Source organism: Orbicella faveolata, unplaced genomic scaffold, assembly GCF_042242905.1.
Source record: "Orbicella faveolata isolate gen_17 unplaced genomic scaffold, um_ofav_v1 contig_48, whole genome shotgun sequence".
In the NCBI taxonomy this organism is placed as follows: domain Eukaryota; kingdom Metazoa; phylum Cnidaria; class Anthozoa; order Scleractinia; family Merulinidae; genus Orbicella; species Orbicella faveolata.
In genome coordinates this window covers 8,990,001-9,010,053 of record NW_028301578.1, presented here as the reverse complement: position 1 = coordinate 9,010,053, position 20,053 = coordinate 8,990,001, and the positions used below count along the sequence as shown (strand labels likewise).

The 20,053-nt window shown below is 38.7% G+C and overlaps 2 protein-coding genes across 2 annotated transcripts; both read left to right on the top strand.

The window, feature by feature from the left end:
• Positions 1 to 4,526: 4,526 nt before the first annotated feature.
• Positions 4,527 to 8,462, top strand: LOC149096407 (tight junction protein ZO-1-like). Its single transcript, XM_089281210.1, has 3 exons — positions 4,527 to 5,795; positions 6,364 to 6,448; positions 7,710 to 8,462. The coding sequence occupies exons 1-3, from the start codon at positions 5,770 to 5,772 to the stop codon at positions 8,196 to 8,198; spliced, it is 600 nt and encodes a 199-aa protein (XP_089137336.1). The 5' UTR covers positions 4,527 to 5,769; the 3' UTR covers positions 8,199 to 8,462.
• LOC110048857 (uncharacterized) lies at positions 8,458 to 13,592 on the top strand (the record flags this gene model as incomplete). The annotated part of the gene is made up of 5 exons (XM_089280899.1): positions 8,458 to 8,694; positions 8,938 to 9,087; positions 9,773 to 9,952; positions 11,394 to 11,547; positions 12,251 to 13,592. Coding segments are annotated over 5 exons (1,065 nt in total), but the record flags the coding sequence as incomplete, so codon positions are not given.
• Between the last annotated feature and the right edge of the window lie 6,461 nt (positions 13,593 to 20,053).

The following is a 20,053-nucleotide window of genomic DNA, read 5'->3' as shown; positions in this document are numbered from 1 at the left end:
ATGTTGAGTAGAGAGCTTGAGCCCCAGAAAGGGAAAAAAATAGAGATTTCTTATCTCATTACATCTTTTCAAATCGCGGCACCCAAACACTATGAAAACAGTAAGAGATGTCATACAATAAAACTGATTTATTGATTTAAGGAAAACATAAGGAAAGTACATATGTGTTGATTACAAAATTACGTAAGACCGAGACGCTCGGCACAATGATGAACGAGAACCGGCGTGATTCTGACAACCAACCCATTGCAAACCAATTTATACAATTACAGAGTTGTTCTAGAATTCAAGCTTACATGGCAGTATTCGAGACAACATTTAAGTCCACTTCATTTTAATCAGTTCTCGGCGACTTCCTCACAACATTCCGACATGTATCAAGAGATACCGAACTATTAGCTCTCTTCTCAGCTCTGCCAGTGGAATTCCATGACTCTGGTCGTTTTCTTCTATCACAGAACAAATCACCACTCGCCTGGTTAGTCTAAACTGAGGAAGCTGCTCGTTGCTGCTGCTTAAATCACTGTGACTCGGTCCTGCTCTCATTTCAGTTCCACTATCTTTCCTCTTTGGTTTCCTCTTGGAAATACGCAGTCCATTTGCTTGGGCTAAGCTTCGCCATACAGTTACGGCAGACTTTTTCATTTGAGATAAAACGCTCCTAGGTTGGATTTGATCCATGACTCCTCTCGCCTTTTGTTTCTTTCAATACAGTGTCGCGAGAGAATAGTTGTGGGTAAGGTGTTAGAGAAAAGGCAATCTGGGAACAAAATTCAGCCTTTTATGGCAAATCTTCGTTGACAGTCTCCAAATTGTACTATCCAACCAGAGAACGGCCCGAGCACTCGAAAATACCCCGAAGGTTGTTACGTCACCATGGTAAAATCAGTTGCTTAGCAACGTAAAGACGAAGACTGCGGACTTTCAATTAAAGGTGTTACTGCACGCGAGACAGAGAAACCTTAAGTCAAAGAAACGTGACTGCTTAAAACGTGAGTGCAAGAAAGCAACAGATAATGACATGTGAACCGCCTTCGCCTCTAGATCTAGTCAAACTCCCTTCTAAACGGCTCAAAAAGACCCAAGAACACGGGTAAATGACAGTACTTTTATTTTACATGAATGTAACTGATATGTTATTGCTGATTCAGTGTTCGGGTCCCCTGAAATGGTTTTAAAAACAATGAAAATGAGCAGCAGTAAAATGCCAGCGGCTCGATTGGGTCACATGTTTGTCGGCTAGGCATGTGCAATTCTAATGAATTCCGATATTCTCGGACTTTCAAACACATCTTTCAAGGATCTCTCGTTTCACTACCACCGAACAAGGGAAATGAAGATTCTGGGTTCGAGATTGTGTTGCGCTACAGTTTCGTACTTAGACCCCACGCGGTTTCAGTCAACGGTGAACCAACGTTCAACGCTTTCCCGTTCCGCTGGACAAGGGTAACGAGGGCTCTAGGAGCAAGGGGCTGGGCTTTTCCCTGATAAGACATTCAGTCAACTCGAGTGGGTGTGGCTCAGGCGAGAAGTTTAAATATCTATTTTAGGGTAAAACTGCCTCGTATCGAGAAGAATGTTTGGAGCAAATATATCTGACTGATTTGCCAAAAACATGCCTGCAGAACTGAACCCTTCCTTCAAGTTGCCTTGTGCTTTTTTTTACGTTTTCGTATTAAATTAATCTATGGTCCCAAAACATATCACGGATGTAATCCCTTGCAACAACCTCATTCCCAGGCTCCTCTCTCTTCATCGATACGGCTACACTCGTGTCGATGTATGCTAACCAAAGCCGCACAGAGGGTGGGTCGTGAACTTAATTTTGTCAACTCTATTTAGGGAGGTGAAAGTTGTGCTGCTTTCTGCTGGGTATACAGACGTTATTTTGAATGTGAAGAAACTTATTTGTGAGAGATCCTGCCTGACCTGTGCTTGTTTATATTTTTTTTAGTTTAATCAATTTTTCACAGCAAAATATTAAATGAGCGTCCAATTATCGATGGGATGCATTCGACTGAGTGAGAAGCGAGTTCCCTGACCGAACGTTGGACGTATTCACCGCTAAACAGTTTTAAAACGAAAGCTGTTGAATTTTGCAAACGGGCGGCCCATGTCGGTGTTGTCAAGTTCATCATAAAATCTTTCAGTGCAAGAGAATCGAATGACCGTCAAACGTTCAGTTGGATGAATTCAATCAAAATCAAGGCTACCCTCTTGGCCCAACACTGAACGCATCAAGCGGAAAATTGACTTTTTTGGAAAAAGAGGTCTTAACTATATCTACATGGGCATGCCAAGAGAGATTTTTATCAATCGTAACACCTAGGCAAGTGGTAGAATTAACAAATTTCACAAAGCCAGAGCCAAAGTGTAATGGCTGCGAAGGACCAAAAAACTGTTGTTTTTTTTAAATCATAGCTTCAGTTTTTACAGGGTGGATTGTCAATTTATTTAAAGTGTTCCACATAGATATCTGTGCCATAAGGCCGTTTAGAGATAAGATGACTTGGTCAACACTTGAGCCAATTGTATAAATTGTGGTGTCATCAGCATACATCAAGATGGAGCCATCTTGATAGTAATAGTAGATAGTGAACAGTCTTGGGCCAAGTAAGGATCCTTGAGGAACACCAAATTTAATAGGGAGAAGAGCAGATCTTTGGTTGTTTACTTCAGGCCAGAGATACCAACTGCATTTAGCTTTAAGGGTAGAATTTCATGTGACACAGTGTCAAATGCTTTCTGGAAGTCAATAAAGATAGGTCCAACAGATAAACCTTTATCCATAGCTAGTTTCCACTTTTCTGTCATGGTAAGAAGCAAATCCTCTGAAGCCTACATAGACATTGGGGACACTGGTAAAAAAAAAAAAGCAACACCAATAGACATACGGTACTTATAAAATAAGTGCCGTATGGGTAAGCATGTGTTTGTTTAGAGGTACGGGACAGCAAGTGTCGGGTTTCTTCTGCAAAAAAATAATGTGCATTCAGTATTATTTTCTGACGATGGGGAGTAGTACATTGAGTTATGTATTATTTAAGAAATAGGAAACATGTACCGTGTTTCTATCGAGTAAAAGGAACACGAGTGGAAGTTTGGGAGAACGAAAAATCCTGTGGGAGCAGAAGCCGCAGGCGAATGTTTCTACAGCTTTTTTTGAGCTCCCCCAAACTTTCACGAGTGTTTCTATAACTCGAGAACACAGCGACGAAAATAATAATAATAATAATAATAATAATAACAATAATAATAATAAAAGGAGTGTTTAATAACAATAATAATAATAAACACTTGTTTACTTTGATCATCAGAGTGTAAATTATCTTTGCTCGCGCCATCATTACGTTAACAGCTCGTGCTAGTCCTGTGCTTCTATTGATCTTTAGTGGAATTCTACTAGTGTACTAATGTAAATGCTGAAATCTGATTGGCTAAGCTACTCGTATACTATCAGCCATTAGTATAAATCTACTAGCGTTCTATCACGATTGCCGTTCTCTGATTGGCTACGCTACTCACTATCTATTTAACAAATAGATTCCATAATGCCGTGCGTCTGTTCAGTAATAGATCAGAGATGACGTCAAAATGTGGTAAGAACAAAAAAAGTGGCTCACGAGGTGATAGCCGAGTGTGTCACTGATGTTCTTACCACATTTTGACGTCTCTGTGATCTATTACTGAACAGACGCACGGCAACATGGAATCTATTTGTTTTACATAATAAAGAAACAAACTACTACAGAAAAAGCTTTTTTTTTTAAATTTCAAAATCTTTCAACATAACTCATTGGTTGCTATGCGTAACAAATAATCGTGATTGGTCCAGTCACACTTGAATCGACCGATCGCTTATCGTTGAGTGAAATTGAAAAGTTACAGCGAAAGCAGAATTGAACTGCGAAATCTACAAAATCTTAAAGAAGATGCTGAAAAAGTCAAGTCAGCGTTTGTCGTGAGAGCAGCCCTGTTAGCCGGAAAGCTTGGCCGTTTTCTTGAATATTGCAGGAGTTGAAAAAATACGCTCGGAAAACTTGCGGTTTCGGTCGACACTGGAGGCCGTTCGATTGGAGTTTTGAATGAAAGGAGCGTTTGTGACGGTGGAAGTTTGTGTCCTTTGTGGTTGGAGATTCTCAAATCAGTTTGATATATTGTCGGAGATACCTTATAGCTAAAATACAGTTGGCCGTGAGCTGTAGCGAGCGATACTTTGTTCTCTGCTGTGCCCTGAAACGGACTAGAAAATTCGCGTCGGAAAGCAAGGTTATGTGTTTATTTTAAGCTTAACTAATTTTAGAAAGCAATGTTTTGATGTTTCATTCCTGACATCAATCTGTGTCAACAATTATTTTAAGAATTTTTTAAAATAAATTGATGTCATAAACATTTTGTTTGTTGGACTTGTTATATTCGAGACAAAACAATGGTTTCTTACCTTAAAGTTAATTGACGACAAATTTTGCGTTTGGTTGATCCTCGCTCGACTGCCGACTGAGACTGCTCGAGTATTTTTTCTGAGTCATTTTCTTAAAAAAGGAAACGGCTTTTTTTCTCTTCCTGCTTCTCGTACCTCTTCAATGCCTCGACTTTGGATCTTATCTTTCTCTTTGTCACATAAAATATTAAATAAATTCTCAAAACTTTCCGCCATTTTAAAACACAGAGGGGAAAAACTTTAAAATGATGACGTCAATTGTGCGTCTGTCCTCTAATAGATTATAGGCGAGAACCAATCAAAGCGTGAGAATAATTTGGGTTATTATATAATCTGTGATAGATAGTGAGTGCCGTAGCAGTGTGCCCTCGTGAACAAAATGACTTCCGCTTCTTGGCGTTTTTGAAGGGTCTGTGTAGAGGAGGTAACTAGAATTTTGAACGATTAGCAGATTTATATTAAAACAATTAGATCATTCGCTCTCGATTTCTGTGCGTGATAGAAATCTCGAGCTCATAATCTAATTGTTTATTAGAGTGCAGTGGCTGTCGGTCGTTCATGAAATGCGACGTTTTCATCGTTTTTCTGAAGTTTTAGAAGAAAGTTTAGACGTAAATTGATAAGTAAATTCCTGAAAAGACTGACAGACGTACATAAACGGTTTCTTGACTTTAAAAACTTGAAATTATTGAAAAACGGGTGCGCGCGCGTAATCAACTGCAAATATCCCAAGGACAATTCAATAAGTGCAATTTTGTTAAAGCGTAAAGTTCAATAATACGTCAAAAAATAATTGAAAACCATTATTTGCGTTAATTTCAGTTAAAATTCTACTAAAATAATTAGATTTTTCGCTCGAGATTTCTGTGAGTTGATAGTTAATTCGGCTTTCGGCTTCATAAACTATCACCTCATAGCAATCCCCAGCTCTAAACAGTTAGCGCGCGTAATTTCTTAGGGCTGTTTTCTAATTTTGCATAGGCGAATTATGGGTATGTCAATACCTCCTAGGCCCCCTGCCCCATAAACTTCTTATTCAAGGTTTTGTTTTATGAACAGTCTGTCATTCAAAGCTTTGAATTATTGTCCGCAAACGTTCCCAAGAGGTACAAGATACAGTTGTATCGTCACGATCACGCTGAGCGTGAATTTCTGCACTCCCTGTTTGTCGCGCCTGTTATGACTTGCTATTATTTTTTTAATAATTTTGCTTTTATTATTTTATCACAGAGACAAGAAAAACAGCGAGGTCTAATCAAATTAAAAGAGCATCAGGCACCGTCGCAGGACTCCTAACACTTATTGTTATTGTTATTGCTCTGATTGTTATGGTTTTCGTGCGGAATCGCTATCTGTAAGTTCTTCTTCCATATGAACAATATATAATAGCAAAGCAAAAATTAGCTTGACCTAGAGCTTAGCAAAGAAGAACATAACATAGCATGCCATAGCAGAAATTAGCTTAGCGCACGCTTAACAGCATAAAACGTAGCATCAACTTAACATAACGTACTATGGCATAGCGCAGCATCGGTATAGCACAGCGTAGCGTAGTAAAGCATAGCAAAACATGGCACAGAATAGCGTAGCATAATGGAAATACAACGGAAGACAGCAAAGCAGAGTGGGGAAGCGGAATAGTGACGAGATTTTGATTTAAAACGTCTTACTAGACTTGCTGTTAGTTTAGTAATTTGCCAAACTTGCTTGGAAATGTACTTGGAAAATGTCCATTGAGGTCTTCTGTACGGCCGATGACGTGGGTTATTCCGTACTGTCAAGATTCACGACGGTTACTTTATTAGTATGTCTCTTTCACTTGGTTAATTAATAAAATATAGATAACGGCTTATTTCCAATCCGGTTCGTGTATTCAAGTATTCGTTTTCTCACTAGGTGTACTTGATATATTACTTTTGCAGCCGTGATAAAAGAATGACATCCGATCCAGTTTTTTCTTCAAGGTCTCCTCTTCTCTCCCTTAAAATGAGTGAAACCTTGGTTCAGGTAGGTTAAGTATCAAATATCCTTGACCTTCGTCTGCTTGTAGAAAATGTACCATGCAAAATAATAATAATAATAATAATAATAATAATAATAATAATAATAATGATAATGATAATGATAATGGTAATGGTAATGGTAATGGTAATGGTAATGGTAATGGTAATGGTAATGGTAATGGTAATGGTAATGGTAATGGTAATGGTAATGGTAATGGTAATAGTAATGGTAATGGTAATGGTAATGGTAATGGTAATGGTAATGGTAATGGTAATGGTAATGGTAATGGTAATGGTAATGGTAATAATAAAAAGCTCAACATTGACCGTCGTCTGGTTTCAGAGCGAAATCACGGGCATTCTTAGAGCGAAATCCATTTACACCCGCTTTCAGTGTTACATGCATAGGCGACATCTTTCGATTATTTCTCGACATTCCATCTTTCGACATGCTATGTAAACGGCTAAAAGATCGTTTATCTGTGAAACTGGCAATTTTTCCGATTATTAGCAGAACAAATGACAAGTATATGATAGTTACTGAGCTCAAATGAATGAAGAAGATTGTGGACTACCGATTTACGGGATAATTCAAACGATATTAGCGTAGTCAATCGGCTCTCAATAGTGACTTCAGGTAGAATATGACCGCTACCGCTCAGTTAATATTTGAAAGATGTGAACATTCAAAACAGTCGATTTACCTCTCACAGAATGACTTCTTGCTACACATAGCCTTAGTATGATGTAAAATAAATCCATCTTTCATAACTAAAAGTCGAGTTTGACCCTAAAGAAGTCAGTTGTGCTTACATTTTTGAGGTAGGCCATGTCGAAAGATAGTTGCTATGCACGTAACACTGAAAGCGGGTGTAAACTGGCTTTCTTGTCTGAGTGATCAAACGCAACCGGCACGTTTACGTGTTTTATTCCGTTTCAAAGTGTAAAACTACCCCAGAATGGTAGTCCAGTGAGGTATCGAAACACCAACCATGTATAAATTAATAAACCAACAAATGAAAAGGTAAGTATGGTTCAAATTGGGAAATAATGAGACGGACTATAAATCACAGAGCTTGCAGTAGAGTGCGATATAGACAACACCGTTGTAGAACGTATGATATCATTTGTGTGCACGAGAAAAGAATACATTAATATATCTACCAGCTATAAGGCCTAAACACCCTTATCAGCCTTCGCATGGCTTGATCATGACATTTTGCCCAAAGTTAGTTAGGAGGTTACTTTTTTGTTTATTTTCTCAGATAGAAAATGAGGCGGGTCAGGATTCACCAAGCTGCAAAAACGAAACTCTGCACAGTCACCTTCCCACGTCAGTTCCCAAATACATTACAAAATTAGAGGCCACATTCACTAGTACTGGTGGAGAGTTGAGTGCACCATTGGACTCAAACGTACGCATAATCGTTCCTAGAGGTGCGATTCCCGCTGGAATAAACCAACAGGTCTTCTTTGGAGTGTTCTCAGACGACACACCATTGTTACAGGGTTTCCCGGAAGCACCCGATAAGACTCTTATTTCTCCCGTGGTTGAATGCGGGCCTCATGACATCCAGCTGTCAAAGCCAGTCGAAATTATCGTTCCGCATTGCCTCTGCTTAAGGGAAGCTAAAAAGGAAGCGATAACTCTCTACAGATGTGGCAATTTGGCTGCTGAATTCGAAGGTAATGGTAGTTTGTTTTTTTGTTTTTTCCCCGGGGGTCTTCGTTTCTTAATTAGACACGAGAAGTGATACCTCTCACAAAGAGAATAACCTCCCTTGATACCAAACGCAGACCTAGAGATTACTTGCACAGGGAAAGGCATAGGTGTAGACATAAGTATAAACATAGGGGCATAAAAATTTTAAGTTATGAGTTATGTTTAGGCACCATACAACGACATAGGCATTGTCATAGGGATTAGGCGTGGGCACAGCCACATTACCATGGCTTGTAGTTGATCGTTGTTAACAGGAAATCATAGTCCATCTAATGTCTGTACCAGGTTGATTAAGCTGGGAGAGAGTGCCTAGTAAATCGGAGAAAAACAGTCAGTGCAAGTCTTGGTTTACAGTGGGAAAAGACTGTGTTCGCATAAAAACCGAGACTTTTTCACTCTGGAGCATATTTGCTTGTGGCGGGCCAAGGAGAAAGAGAGCAACAGTTTTTTCCAGCAGACCGGATCCCAAAAGCGACCTTATCTACTTACGATTCTACGTGTACAGTGATAACGAGGATTCTAAGAAGGTAAGAGATCGATTGAACGATAGGCATAACATAAGATAGGGTGAATAGATGGATGGATGGATGGATGGATGGATTAGTCGGCTCTGAACAAAGATAGTAAATGACAAGAGCATAAAAAGGTACTACTCTAGAAAGAATTGCAGATCTTATTTGTACAAGATGTTTTTTGTAGGACATTCAATGGCTTTACTTATTTGGTATCGCACTTAAATATCTTTTTCATTTACTTATTCTTTTCACAAGCGCGTGGAGTTGAAAGATAGAGAACGGTTTCCTGACTCGAGGGTAGCCAGGGAGCAGCCCTTTAGAATGTACAGTGACAGCAAAGTGATCACAGTAAAACTCACTAAGCTTGAAGAAGGATGGGAATTCGACAAGACCAACGATACGCAGGTAATTTACTATGTCTTTTAATCCAAAACGTGATCATGTTAAGACTCACAGTCGATGTGGTATTTGTCTGGAGGATTCCTTAGCCTCACACGTGGGGAATTAAGTCGGCCCACAACAATAGAATAGTAGCCACTTTAATTTACGACCACCTGATCATCAGTTCATCTGGGTTAGTATTTTTGTTTTTTTTGCTAAAACAGCCCATGCTAACACTGCGAACAACTGGCAAAGATGGCAAAAAAAATTTTCTTATGGTTCCTTTTGGTTTTACTCGTTGTTAATCAGCTTCTGGTACCAAAGGCGTTGTGTCACGGATTTTACATATTATCTTTGTCTTAATGCATACACTGTTTATTGCCTGGAAAAAGGGAAGTAAGTTGGTGTAACGGTGGCCAAATCTTTCGGCTTTTGCGTTTCTTTGACACCTTTTAATACACGTTCCATTCAATTACAATCGAGGGAATACTGGGCTCCTGGCTCTCTTCTTAACTCAATTGTCCCATAACAAATCTCCCGTGGAGTTTAAAGCCCCTAACAGCCGCGAAAAAACAGCAAAAGCCATTGATTTGTTCGTCTCTTTGATATCGACTTCCTCTCAATTTTTAACATCAGCCAAATTGATACCTTTCTTTAATCTAAAAACGTTGTTATTACTCAGCAGCTGGTTATATCTTATCGTTTGTAGATATACCAATACGAGAAAGGCAGTGGGAATGGATTTCGCTCTAACAATGCCTGCGATTTTGCTGTGAAACCAGAGGATGGTCGAGATGTAAACGGGTTTTCTTGTATGGTGGAGTTTCAACAGGAGGGCTACAACCAAGAATACTCAATATACCTGAATCCAGGGTTTACGCCTTTGAAGGTAGAGGAAAGTACCTGCTACAGTAGAGGAAGCCAGCTTTCACCCTCGGATGTACAAGGGGGAAGGGAGGGAAGTGGATGCCACCTTCATAAAGTTTTCCGAAGTTTTGTAAAGATGATGTACTCTAAGGGGCTCAAACTTTCAGTAGCTGCATGATCAATAATTATCTCCTTCGTGGAAATATTGATATGTCAATTGTGCGTCCATCATTTTATACGTTGTCGTCGCAACCGCAAATTTCATGTAGATTTGGCCAGAAATCAACTTTTTGGACATATTAATGTATTTTATTTTCAGTTTTCTTCATCAAATTCTAGAAATTCACCAATTTTTACATTTCATAAACATTCCGATTCTTAATTTTGTATTGATTTCCGTTATTTAGTGACTTTTAAAGAAAATAGTAAAATCCAAGATAATGGATCTAAGAATGGGCTCAAATAACGTCATATAACGTTACAACCAACAAAAATGGTATCATTTTGTAGAGAAAGCTCGGGGCTATCTAATCAATGTAAATTTATTTCGCTTTACCCTAAGAGAATGAGAATCCTAGGGGGATTCCATCTACCCCCTTTCCTTGTACCACGGTGGGGGGATGAGTTAGCTTGGCCTTAGAGAGTCAATTTGACCGATTCGATTCGATTCGATTCGGTTATATTGTGATTCGTGAAACAGGGGCATGATGACAGAAAGTGTAACTCTATGTTTCCAAAATGGTTAGATTGGTCATTTTGAACCACGAAGTTGGGAAATCGTTACTGTCAAAGCCAACTCGAAAACACCGGGTTATTTTGGTCTATACTACATCTTTTATAAGCAGGGTGGGAGGAAGGGAAAATCCGGCCCCTAACTAACTTTAATAATAGATTAGCAGTGATATTAAAAGTTAGAGAGTTTCTAGAATGCCAATTAAGCAACACGGGGTGATCACTTCATGTTGACAAGCAGCCGCTATCTTGGATTCGCGATTTGGGAAGTTCCTGCTTTTTTAACATGATAAAGAGAAAGAAATCACATCACCAAAGATGACTCAAATCAAATGCAAATCAACTAAGCAAATTAAGCAATGCTAAAACGTCTTTAAAATACAAAAATATAACTCAAACGTTAACGTAAAATATGGCAATAAAAGATCAAAAGTAAGAAAATAAATAAACAGGCCTGTCAAAAAAGGATGCTATGGAAACATCACGCTAATTCCCATTCCACACCGGCTTGTTTGAAAACAAACTTCAGATAAAGTTCAAAAACTTTCGCAAATTCAGTATACTTGAATAAAAATGGTAAAGCCGAAATTTGAGACAACTTCAGCAGGTAGCGCAGGCTGGCGTTTCATGTAATATTGTTTCCGGAGAAGTGCTAAACAACTCTTCCTACTCTACGAAGGTGATTGGTATTATATTCTAACTTGGCATTATTTTTATGCTTGTTTTTATAGCGGCAGAGTATCCGGCGAAAGCCCGCAGCAGGGGGCCTAAGCGTCACTGCTTCTAGAAACACCCATGCGATAGCTGGATGCTCCACCTGGACAGGGCCCGAAGAGGAGGATGACGACTGTGACAGTCACAATCAGGAAGGACGATCATCACCAGGTTTTTAACAAGGGTTTAATTGTCATCATAATGAAAATGGGTTATCGAATAGCACCTATAGAGAATCGGAAAACATATCTCATTCTTTTGATATATCCCGAGCCCTTTGGCAAGGAATCCCAGTTAAAAGAGCTTTGAGAAAATGCAAGTATAGTGATGTTGTTTCCTAACAAATAGAGTAAAAAAACAAACAAACAAACAAACAAACAAGTGACATGAGCGAACGTCCAAGCAAAAACGCATGAAAAAGAAAATGAGAGGAAACGAAACGAGACGAGACAAGATCTACAAGACTAGAGCAGACATGAGGAGTTACGAACGAACTTGGACAATCACTGTTACATCAGCTAGATCACCGAGACGCTAACTATAATTAAAACAGCTTTCTATATAATTACAATTTGTTCGCAAAATCATTTGCATACCAGTCTTTATAAAACATTGTTGATGTGACTGCTGTTTAGTTTTTGTTGTTGTAGTTCCATTTGTCTGAGATGAGCGCGTAGAAAAAAAAAAAAAAAGGAAAGAAAAGGAAATTCACGAGTAAAAGATTTCAGACATATGCCTTTTTCTAGGTCATACCGCCGAGTGGCAATGCATTGAAATGTTACAAGAGAGGAACTGATACACTAGCCGCTTTTACAGGCTGATCCAAGATGTAGTGAGCATGACATATTAATAGTTGATTATTATGTTTTTTTAGATTCTCCGAGAGAAAATGGACACGTTCAATGTGACCACTTTTTCACATCACTGGGCCTAAGCGATGACAAGCCGGTAACAGAAAACCTTCTCTGTGGTATTAGCCCCTACGTTGGAGTCAAGTGGAAGCTCGTTCTTCGAAAACTGTCCATCGAAGAGGCGATCATAAGAAATTTGGATGAAGACTACAAGAACGCTTCGGTTGGTGAAAAGTGTTACCAGGGGCTTTTAGAGTGGAAGGACAGTCAAGGCCCTCAGGGAGCAACGATTAAAACTGTGTGTGACGCCCTGCGTCTCGTGGGTTGCCCAGAGGCGATTTTTGCTTTGCAGAGAGAAATAGAATAGAACTTAGAATCATCGGACGGGGAACATGTTTCATAGTTTCGAAAAATCCGTGTTCAGTTGTTTGGTAACCGGCCCTGTGAATCTGCCTTACAACCCTTTCATCTCTGAAGGTGCAGATTAGGCCTTGCGTTCACATTTAACCGGCCAATGAACAACTCCCGCTACGAGACGGGCCTGTAGAAAATCATGGTAGCTGTATTCATCATCTCGGACTGGATATTAGCTTTCATGAATACAAATTTCATGATTCCTCGCGAGCAAGTCTCATAGAGGGAATTGGTCCATTCTATTGCAATTGTTGGGTGTGTGGCTGGGAAATTTTATCAAGGAACTTGTTGTGATAGTAGATTAAAGTAACGTTTTTTCTTAGCAAAAAGGAAAGGTTATAAATTTGCTCGCAACTAGAAAGTTGTCATAGAAACGCCAATTTGTTAGTTACGTTAGTCCTTGTCCAAATGCCGTGTTCTGAAAGAATTATGACAAATTAGCCCTTTCTCATCCTCCGTTTCTGTAGTCAAGGAATTTCGTTTACGCAAGTGTGCAGGAAAACAATCATTATAAAATGCTTTATCGTACAGCCGCAACTGTTTGGCCGCTACCAGCCTAGGCCTTGTATATTCTACCGAGAACTTTGAACTAAGACATTTTTTTTTAATTTTTTTATTTATTTATTTTTTTAAGGAAAGACATGGCAGCATGATATTTTTACTGGAAATGTCTTTCAGTTCCGCCCAAAAAACTTTAAACTGTGTGTAACTCGATAACGGAAGCAGTAATCTCGATTTCACACATGTGGCTGAAACGATCGATACCTGAAGAAAAATGTAGCACGAGAAAAGATGTTTGTACAATTTCCTTTGAGAAAACTTCGCAGTTAGCGGTAAGGAGAAAAAAAACCTTCTTATTACAGCTAAACCTTCTTGAATAGGGACGATGTATTTATACAAGTAATCGCCGTCAGCTGTCAACTGGCCTAATACAGACGTTATATGGATCTATCAATTTTGTAGTAAACCTTATATATATATATATATATATATATATATATATATATATATATATATATATATATATAAGTTAAGATGCTTCGAGCCAACATTGAATATTTTACACGCGGGTCCCTTCACACTTTCGGCTGACTCGACGAATCGCGTTACTTTTTTGATATTAATCTTATTTGTATTATATTCGATTATTTATTCTTATTTGGTTTGTGTCTTTTGAGTTTTGTACCGCATTGTCATAGTATCTCGCTTAGTAATCACCGATTGTTTATCATTGGTTAATTTTTTCGTTTTCATGTGTTACCACGCCCTGTTATGTAATCATCTTTGTAATATTATGTCATTTTTTATACTGTAAACTTATTTAAGGTTATTGTAATTTATTATTCACTTGCACTGCAACTGATGAAGGTCTTTGACCGAAACGTTTATTTTTATTAAATTTTTAAACTTTTTTTTTAGATTTCTTAGATTTTTTACTGTATATATATATTTTTTTCGCTCGAAGTTGTCCGTCCTCGTTTTCCACAATTGCCTATATATATATATATATATATATATATATATATATATATATATATATATATATATATATTCATTAAATGTAGTTCAGGACTTCAGGAGTGATTCATCGTTTTATTGCTACAGACCTGTTTCGTATGGTCAACAAGTGACCACACTCATCAGGCAACATCAACGAATGACCGGTTAATTTAAATGCTGGCGGTTAAATACAAATTCAAATAGTTGCTATGGTGCTGATTATTGCGTTACGTTATCTTAAGGTTTTTGAGTACATATCTGTTTCTGTGAGGGCACGAAGTTGCTAATTCATTACGTTTGTTGAGGCTACATAGGTCTTTCCTGCAGATTATTAGAAATTTTTCGTAAAGACATAAACTGCATTTTTTAGTTACGTTGTTGTAAGGCTTGGATTTTCTGAGGACTTTCCATGCTATATTGAATGGTTTCTTGGCGTCTTTCAGTTTCCATACATGTTTTGACAGTTCGGTGCTGTTTCTTTTGTTGACGTGTCGGAAGGATGTTGTATGATTTCTGAAACGTTCTTTGAAGTTTGTTGCGAGTCCTACGTATGATTCTGTTTCTGTGTCGGTTGTTACGGTTGCTTGGTATACCACGTTCGTTTCAAGGCATTTACCTTGAAGGGGGCATTCGTCTTTTGTTCGGCAGTTGCACTGTTTGTTGGGTTGTTGTGTTGGGGCTGTGTTGTAATCGGAGAGGAGTGTTTTGTTGTGTGACGAGATAATGGATTTCATGTTGGGCATGCAGGAGTAGCTAAGCTTGAGCGTGTGTCTGTTGAAGATCTTGTTAAGTGGGTGGTTCTTTGGGAAGCATTTGTCGACTATGTGGAGGAACTTCTTTCCTAGGTTGGTTTTGACGTTGGAGTTCCATGGGGGATTGTACCAGGTGATGTTTCTCTTGCGGTTTCTCCTCGGTGTTTGTATGGGCTGATGGTTGTATGTCAATTTGTAGGTGTATCCGCTTTCATTTAGAGCTTTTTGGTACGGGGGTATGGCTTCGTCGAAAACCTTTTGGCTTGATGAGATGCTTGTTAGCCTTTTGTTTATGTTTTCTGGGATGTTCTTTAGTAGGTGCGGGGGGTGGTTGCTCTGTCGATGGACGTATAGTAGTTTGTTGTTGGGTTTTGTAAATGGTTTGTAGGTTCCGCTTGTGAGGTCGAAGGTTACGTCTAAAAAGTTAACCGTTTTTTTGTTTGCTTCAATCGTGATTTTGAGGCCATTCGATTTGAATACATTGGTTACTTGCTGCTTTATTTTTTTTCTATTTCTCTTGGCATGGCTTTGCAAACAGCTAAACCATCGTCACGATAAAGTCCCACTTGATCTTTAAATTTGGCGGTGATTAGTGACAGCATGTATGTTCCTATGAGTTCGCAGGTTTCTGCACCGTCGTAAGAACCCATAGTTACGTCGAACATGTTGTCAGTGTTCTTTTTTGTCCATGGTGACTGCTGGTGGTATAGAAGTGACTTTTTGGCGTGGGTGATAATGTGGCGGTCTTGTTGGGTGATAGTGGTGAATTGGGATGCATAGTCTAGCGCTTTCATGAGGAGCTGTTCTGAGATTGAGGGATAGAAGTCGCAGACGTGAAAGGTGATGAACGCATGCTGGGCTTTTTCTGGTATGGCTGTAAACCATTCTATGGTGTTGGATGTGCTTTTCCATTGGTTCACTTTTGTTGCGTTGATTACTTTTTTGTTTATATTATCTAGAATTTGCTTGCTTATAATTCCAATTTCTGATTTGCTTGGGTTTATAAGTCGACAGGTCGGGTTGTTCAGGAAATCTGGCTTGTGGTCTTTCATGGTAATGAATGAATCTCTGTTAGCCGAAACTTCAATGCGGTGGTCTAGCCCAAGTTTTTCTGCCACTTTCTTGTCAACAGAAGTTATCACATTCGGCACATTTTGGTTCGTCTTTTTGTAGGCTTTCGTTACGTTCTTGTGTACAAGGGTCACGTAGTCTTTCGGTTCGGTCTTGTAGTGGTTGGTTGTTTTATCTGCCTTTACGTAAATGTGTTTGTCTTCTCGGATCTCTTTTAGGTCGTTGGCCAGTTTTCTTTGGAGGTTAGAAGGTTGGTGATCAGTTCTAAATTCAATTCGCTGTATCAAGTTCTGCATACAGTCTTCAAACTCATTCAGTTCGTTGACGTGTGGCGGTGAGCGCTTTGACTTGAATCCGTATGTTTGCCTAGTCGTTTCGTCGGTGTCTTGGTTGTTAAGGAAGAAAAATGCCTTCCAACGCATACGTTGAATCAGCGATTCGATTTTCTCAATTAACTTTTGGAGGAACGTATTTTTTCCTGCCAGCGGGATGTTCTTGGTCGAATACTCGAAGTCTTTCACTTGGAAATTCATTCCTGAGAGCGCTCAACTTGTATGGACGAGCTATACAAATTCTATTTCCTGAAAGCGCTAGACTATGCATCCCAATTCACCACTATCACCCAACAAGACCGCCACATTATCACCCACGCCAAAAAGTCACTTCACCCACGCCAAAATCCAAGCCTTACAACAACGTAACTAAAAAATGCAGTTTATGTCTTTACGAAAAATTTCTAATAATCTGCAGGAAAGACCTATGTAGCCTCAACAAACGTAATGAATTAGCAACTTCGTGCCCTCACAGAAACAGATATGTACTCAAAAACCTTAAGATAACGTAACGCAATAATCAGCACCATAGCAACTATTTGAATTTGTATTTAACCGCCAGCATTTAAATTAACCGGTCATTCGTTGATGTTGCCTGATGAGTGTGGTCACTTGTTGACCATACGAAACAGGTCTGTAGCAATAAAACGATGAATCACTCCTGAAGTCCTGAACTACATTTAATGAATATACTATGCTCCTCTAAGAGTTGAGCGCTTTTTGAAATCCATTCACCACAAGGAAATAGAATATATATATATATATATATATATATATATATATATATTAGAAACAGCTCTCATATTAACAGAACACACATATTCTTTCGTTGATTGTTAAATATGAGCCAGTGATTTTCACTTATGTAACTACCATTTTGTATTGAATTTTGTATAAATTTAGAGTTATAATTAAATTTTGAGGAACTAATTTAAGGCCCATTATACAAAGAGCTCTTGGTTAAATATATTTCTTGTAGATTGTTGAGTAGTTGTCACTCTCTCACTTGTGCTGTATTATTTATCAAGACAGGAAGGGGGGGGGGGGGCTGTAGTGGGTAGCCTAGTGACCCATAAGACGGATAATTATCATGGTTTCCATAGCATATAGCAACTAGGTGTATTTCCACTCCTCCCAGGATGGGATGCTAGTCCATAGCAGGGATAATCCCAGAATTAAGATCGCCCGTACCCATTTATAAACCTGGGTGGTGAGAGGCACTGTGAGAGCAGTGTCTTGCCCAAGAATGCAACACTTTATCCCAGGCCGGGGCTCGAACCTCGGCTGCTTGTTCCGGAGACGAGCGCACTAACTATGAGGCCTCTGGAAAGGTTAGTGGGGCGGGGAGGGGGGAGGGGGGGGGGGAGGGGAAGTGGGAGTAGCCATTAATATGTAATTGTTTATTTAAAGTGAAATAACAAGTAACCCTTTCACTCCCAGGATCTGAAAGTCAATTCGCCCAGTTAAGTGTAATACCAAACATTTCTTTGTTTGCTAGTCCAGAGCATTTCATGCTAAAACAAGCCCATTTCTCTTAGTTAATAATTCTTCCGATTCCAATTACCTGTCCCCTGAATAAAGACTTTACGATAGGAGTCTGGTAGAAATTTTTAGCACGAGTGGCAAAAACAAAAAGACATAAAAAAGGTTAACTATTCCACTCTGATTTTACACAACCTTCCAAACTTTTTTTTTTTCTTTTCACACTTTTGACTCAAAACGTTTTAAAAAAAAGTCTCGCATCCCTTTTTCCTAAAAAGAATGAGGTATTTACATATCTCGAATATGCCTTAGTTCTTATAATCTATGCGCGTCGACATTCATTTGTGCGAGCGCTCACGCGTTTCGTTTAATTGTGTCGGAGTTCTGGGTTAGAGATACAAGTTTCGTATACAAGTTATGACCGTCGGATTAAAGGTCATTAAATACATTTTTCGGCGATTGCAAGTTTCGGGGTCTTGGAAAAATTTAAATCTATCAAAGTACTGAAATAATGACGCATTACTACTATTTCTGCACAGTTGTATGATGAGTCTGCGGTTCCATCGTGCTAAGACCCTTCCAAGTGTAAATGGAAAACTACGCATTCGGATTTCTCGTAGGGAGAACGTAGTAGTTCGAATTTCTCGTGGTGAGATCGAACACTTTTTTTTTTTTTCTGTCGTGCGTTTCTAAAATTTCATTTGGAACCTGACCCCAAAACGAGGTGCGCAAAACCAGGCTTTCAAAGACAGTTTTCAGAGGGAGAGATTTGTATTTCAGTGGATGCTCAAAATACACCGCCTAATGAAACAGCTGATGGAAAGAGCTTTGTGATGGAACGTACATTTCGACGTTGCTCAAGAAAAGAATGTATCAACACACAGCCAAAACAAAGTACAGATTTGATCGTGCCTCCAATAACTGTCACACTGAAAGAGGACCTAAATGTAACACCTGAAAAATACCAGGCTTTAATTAATGAGGAGATAGTGTGAAGTCATAGAATGAACTCACCGTATCATGGTAGAGTAAAGTAGAGAGAATAGAGCACTGTTTTCTTTGCAGTTTGTATTGTTCGCAGTTGTTACCGAAAATATAATAGCATTTGTTTTGATTTCTCCACTGTATTTTCGTTTGAATGTTTGCAATTTTTCTTTATCCACCACAGCGTACCACTTCGAATGGGTCAACAGTAGGACGAGGAATGAGAGAAGCGTAACTGAGAAAACCCTTTTGTACGCAGAAACCGTCCTGGGAATGTATTTCCAGAATGTGAAATGTATATCTTAATTACAACATGAACCGTGAACTGTGGTTGTCTACCACTGACGTACTAGTTGTCGATATATAACGCTTTGTGAACCGTGATTTGGTTTCTGATGTTTTTTTTTTTTTTCTTAGTTCATTTGGCAAGAGCTTGCAGGCGTCGTGCACAGTGGCAAATCCGTACTACGTTACGTTTTACATATGGGCTTTTGTACCCCACGCTACCATAATTTCCCCTGCACTTTAGCGAGGCAAAAGCATTTAGCATTATTCCAGAATTTTAGAGGCATTTTCCCGAATAATAATTGTTTTTCTTTTTCAGAGAAAATAAAAATAGCTACTACCACAGAGACTACAGAATGTGCAATGCAATACGTTGCAAGGATTAAGCGAGGAGTAAAGACATGCTAACGCCAAATGACCTGCTTATTTTCCGTAAACGATTACTTGGACCGTTCATTTAAGTTTTAGTGACAAATATATATATATATATATATATATATATATATATATATATATATATATATATATATAACGGTAACTCAAACTTAACTCAAACTTAATTCAACTCAAGTCAAAGTCAAGTCAAACTCAACTCACAGTCAACTCAAACTCAACTCAAATTCAACTCAAACTCAACTCAGCTCCTAACTCGGTAGTTATCTTATCTCGTGGCTTAGGAACCTGCTGGCAGAAATTTTCCATTTTAATGATATAGCTGGTAGTTAATCCGAAATTGTCAGCATAGCTATTATTATTATTATTATTATTATTATTATTATCATTAATATTTAATTTTATTAAAAACTGTCCAATTAAGAATTAATTTGGATATTTTCAGAAAGGATTTTAGCAGAAGCTTATCACCTTGAAGCGTTTAACTTTTCTTATCTCTTTCAAACTATGCTTCCGACTATTCCCGACCAATAAAAATCAGTCTTCTATTTTTTCCTCATATAAGGATATTCTCAATAGAACGCTCTTCTTGAACTCCTCGAGTGAATCTCTC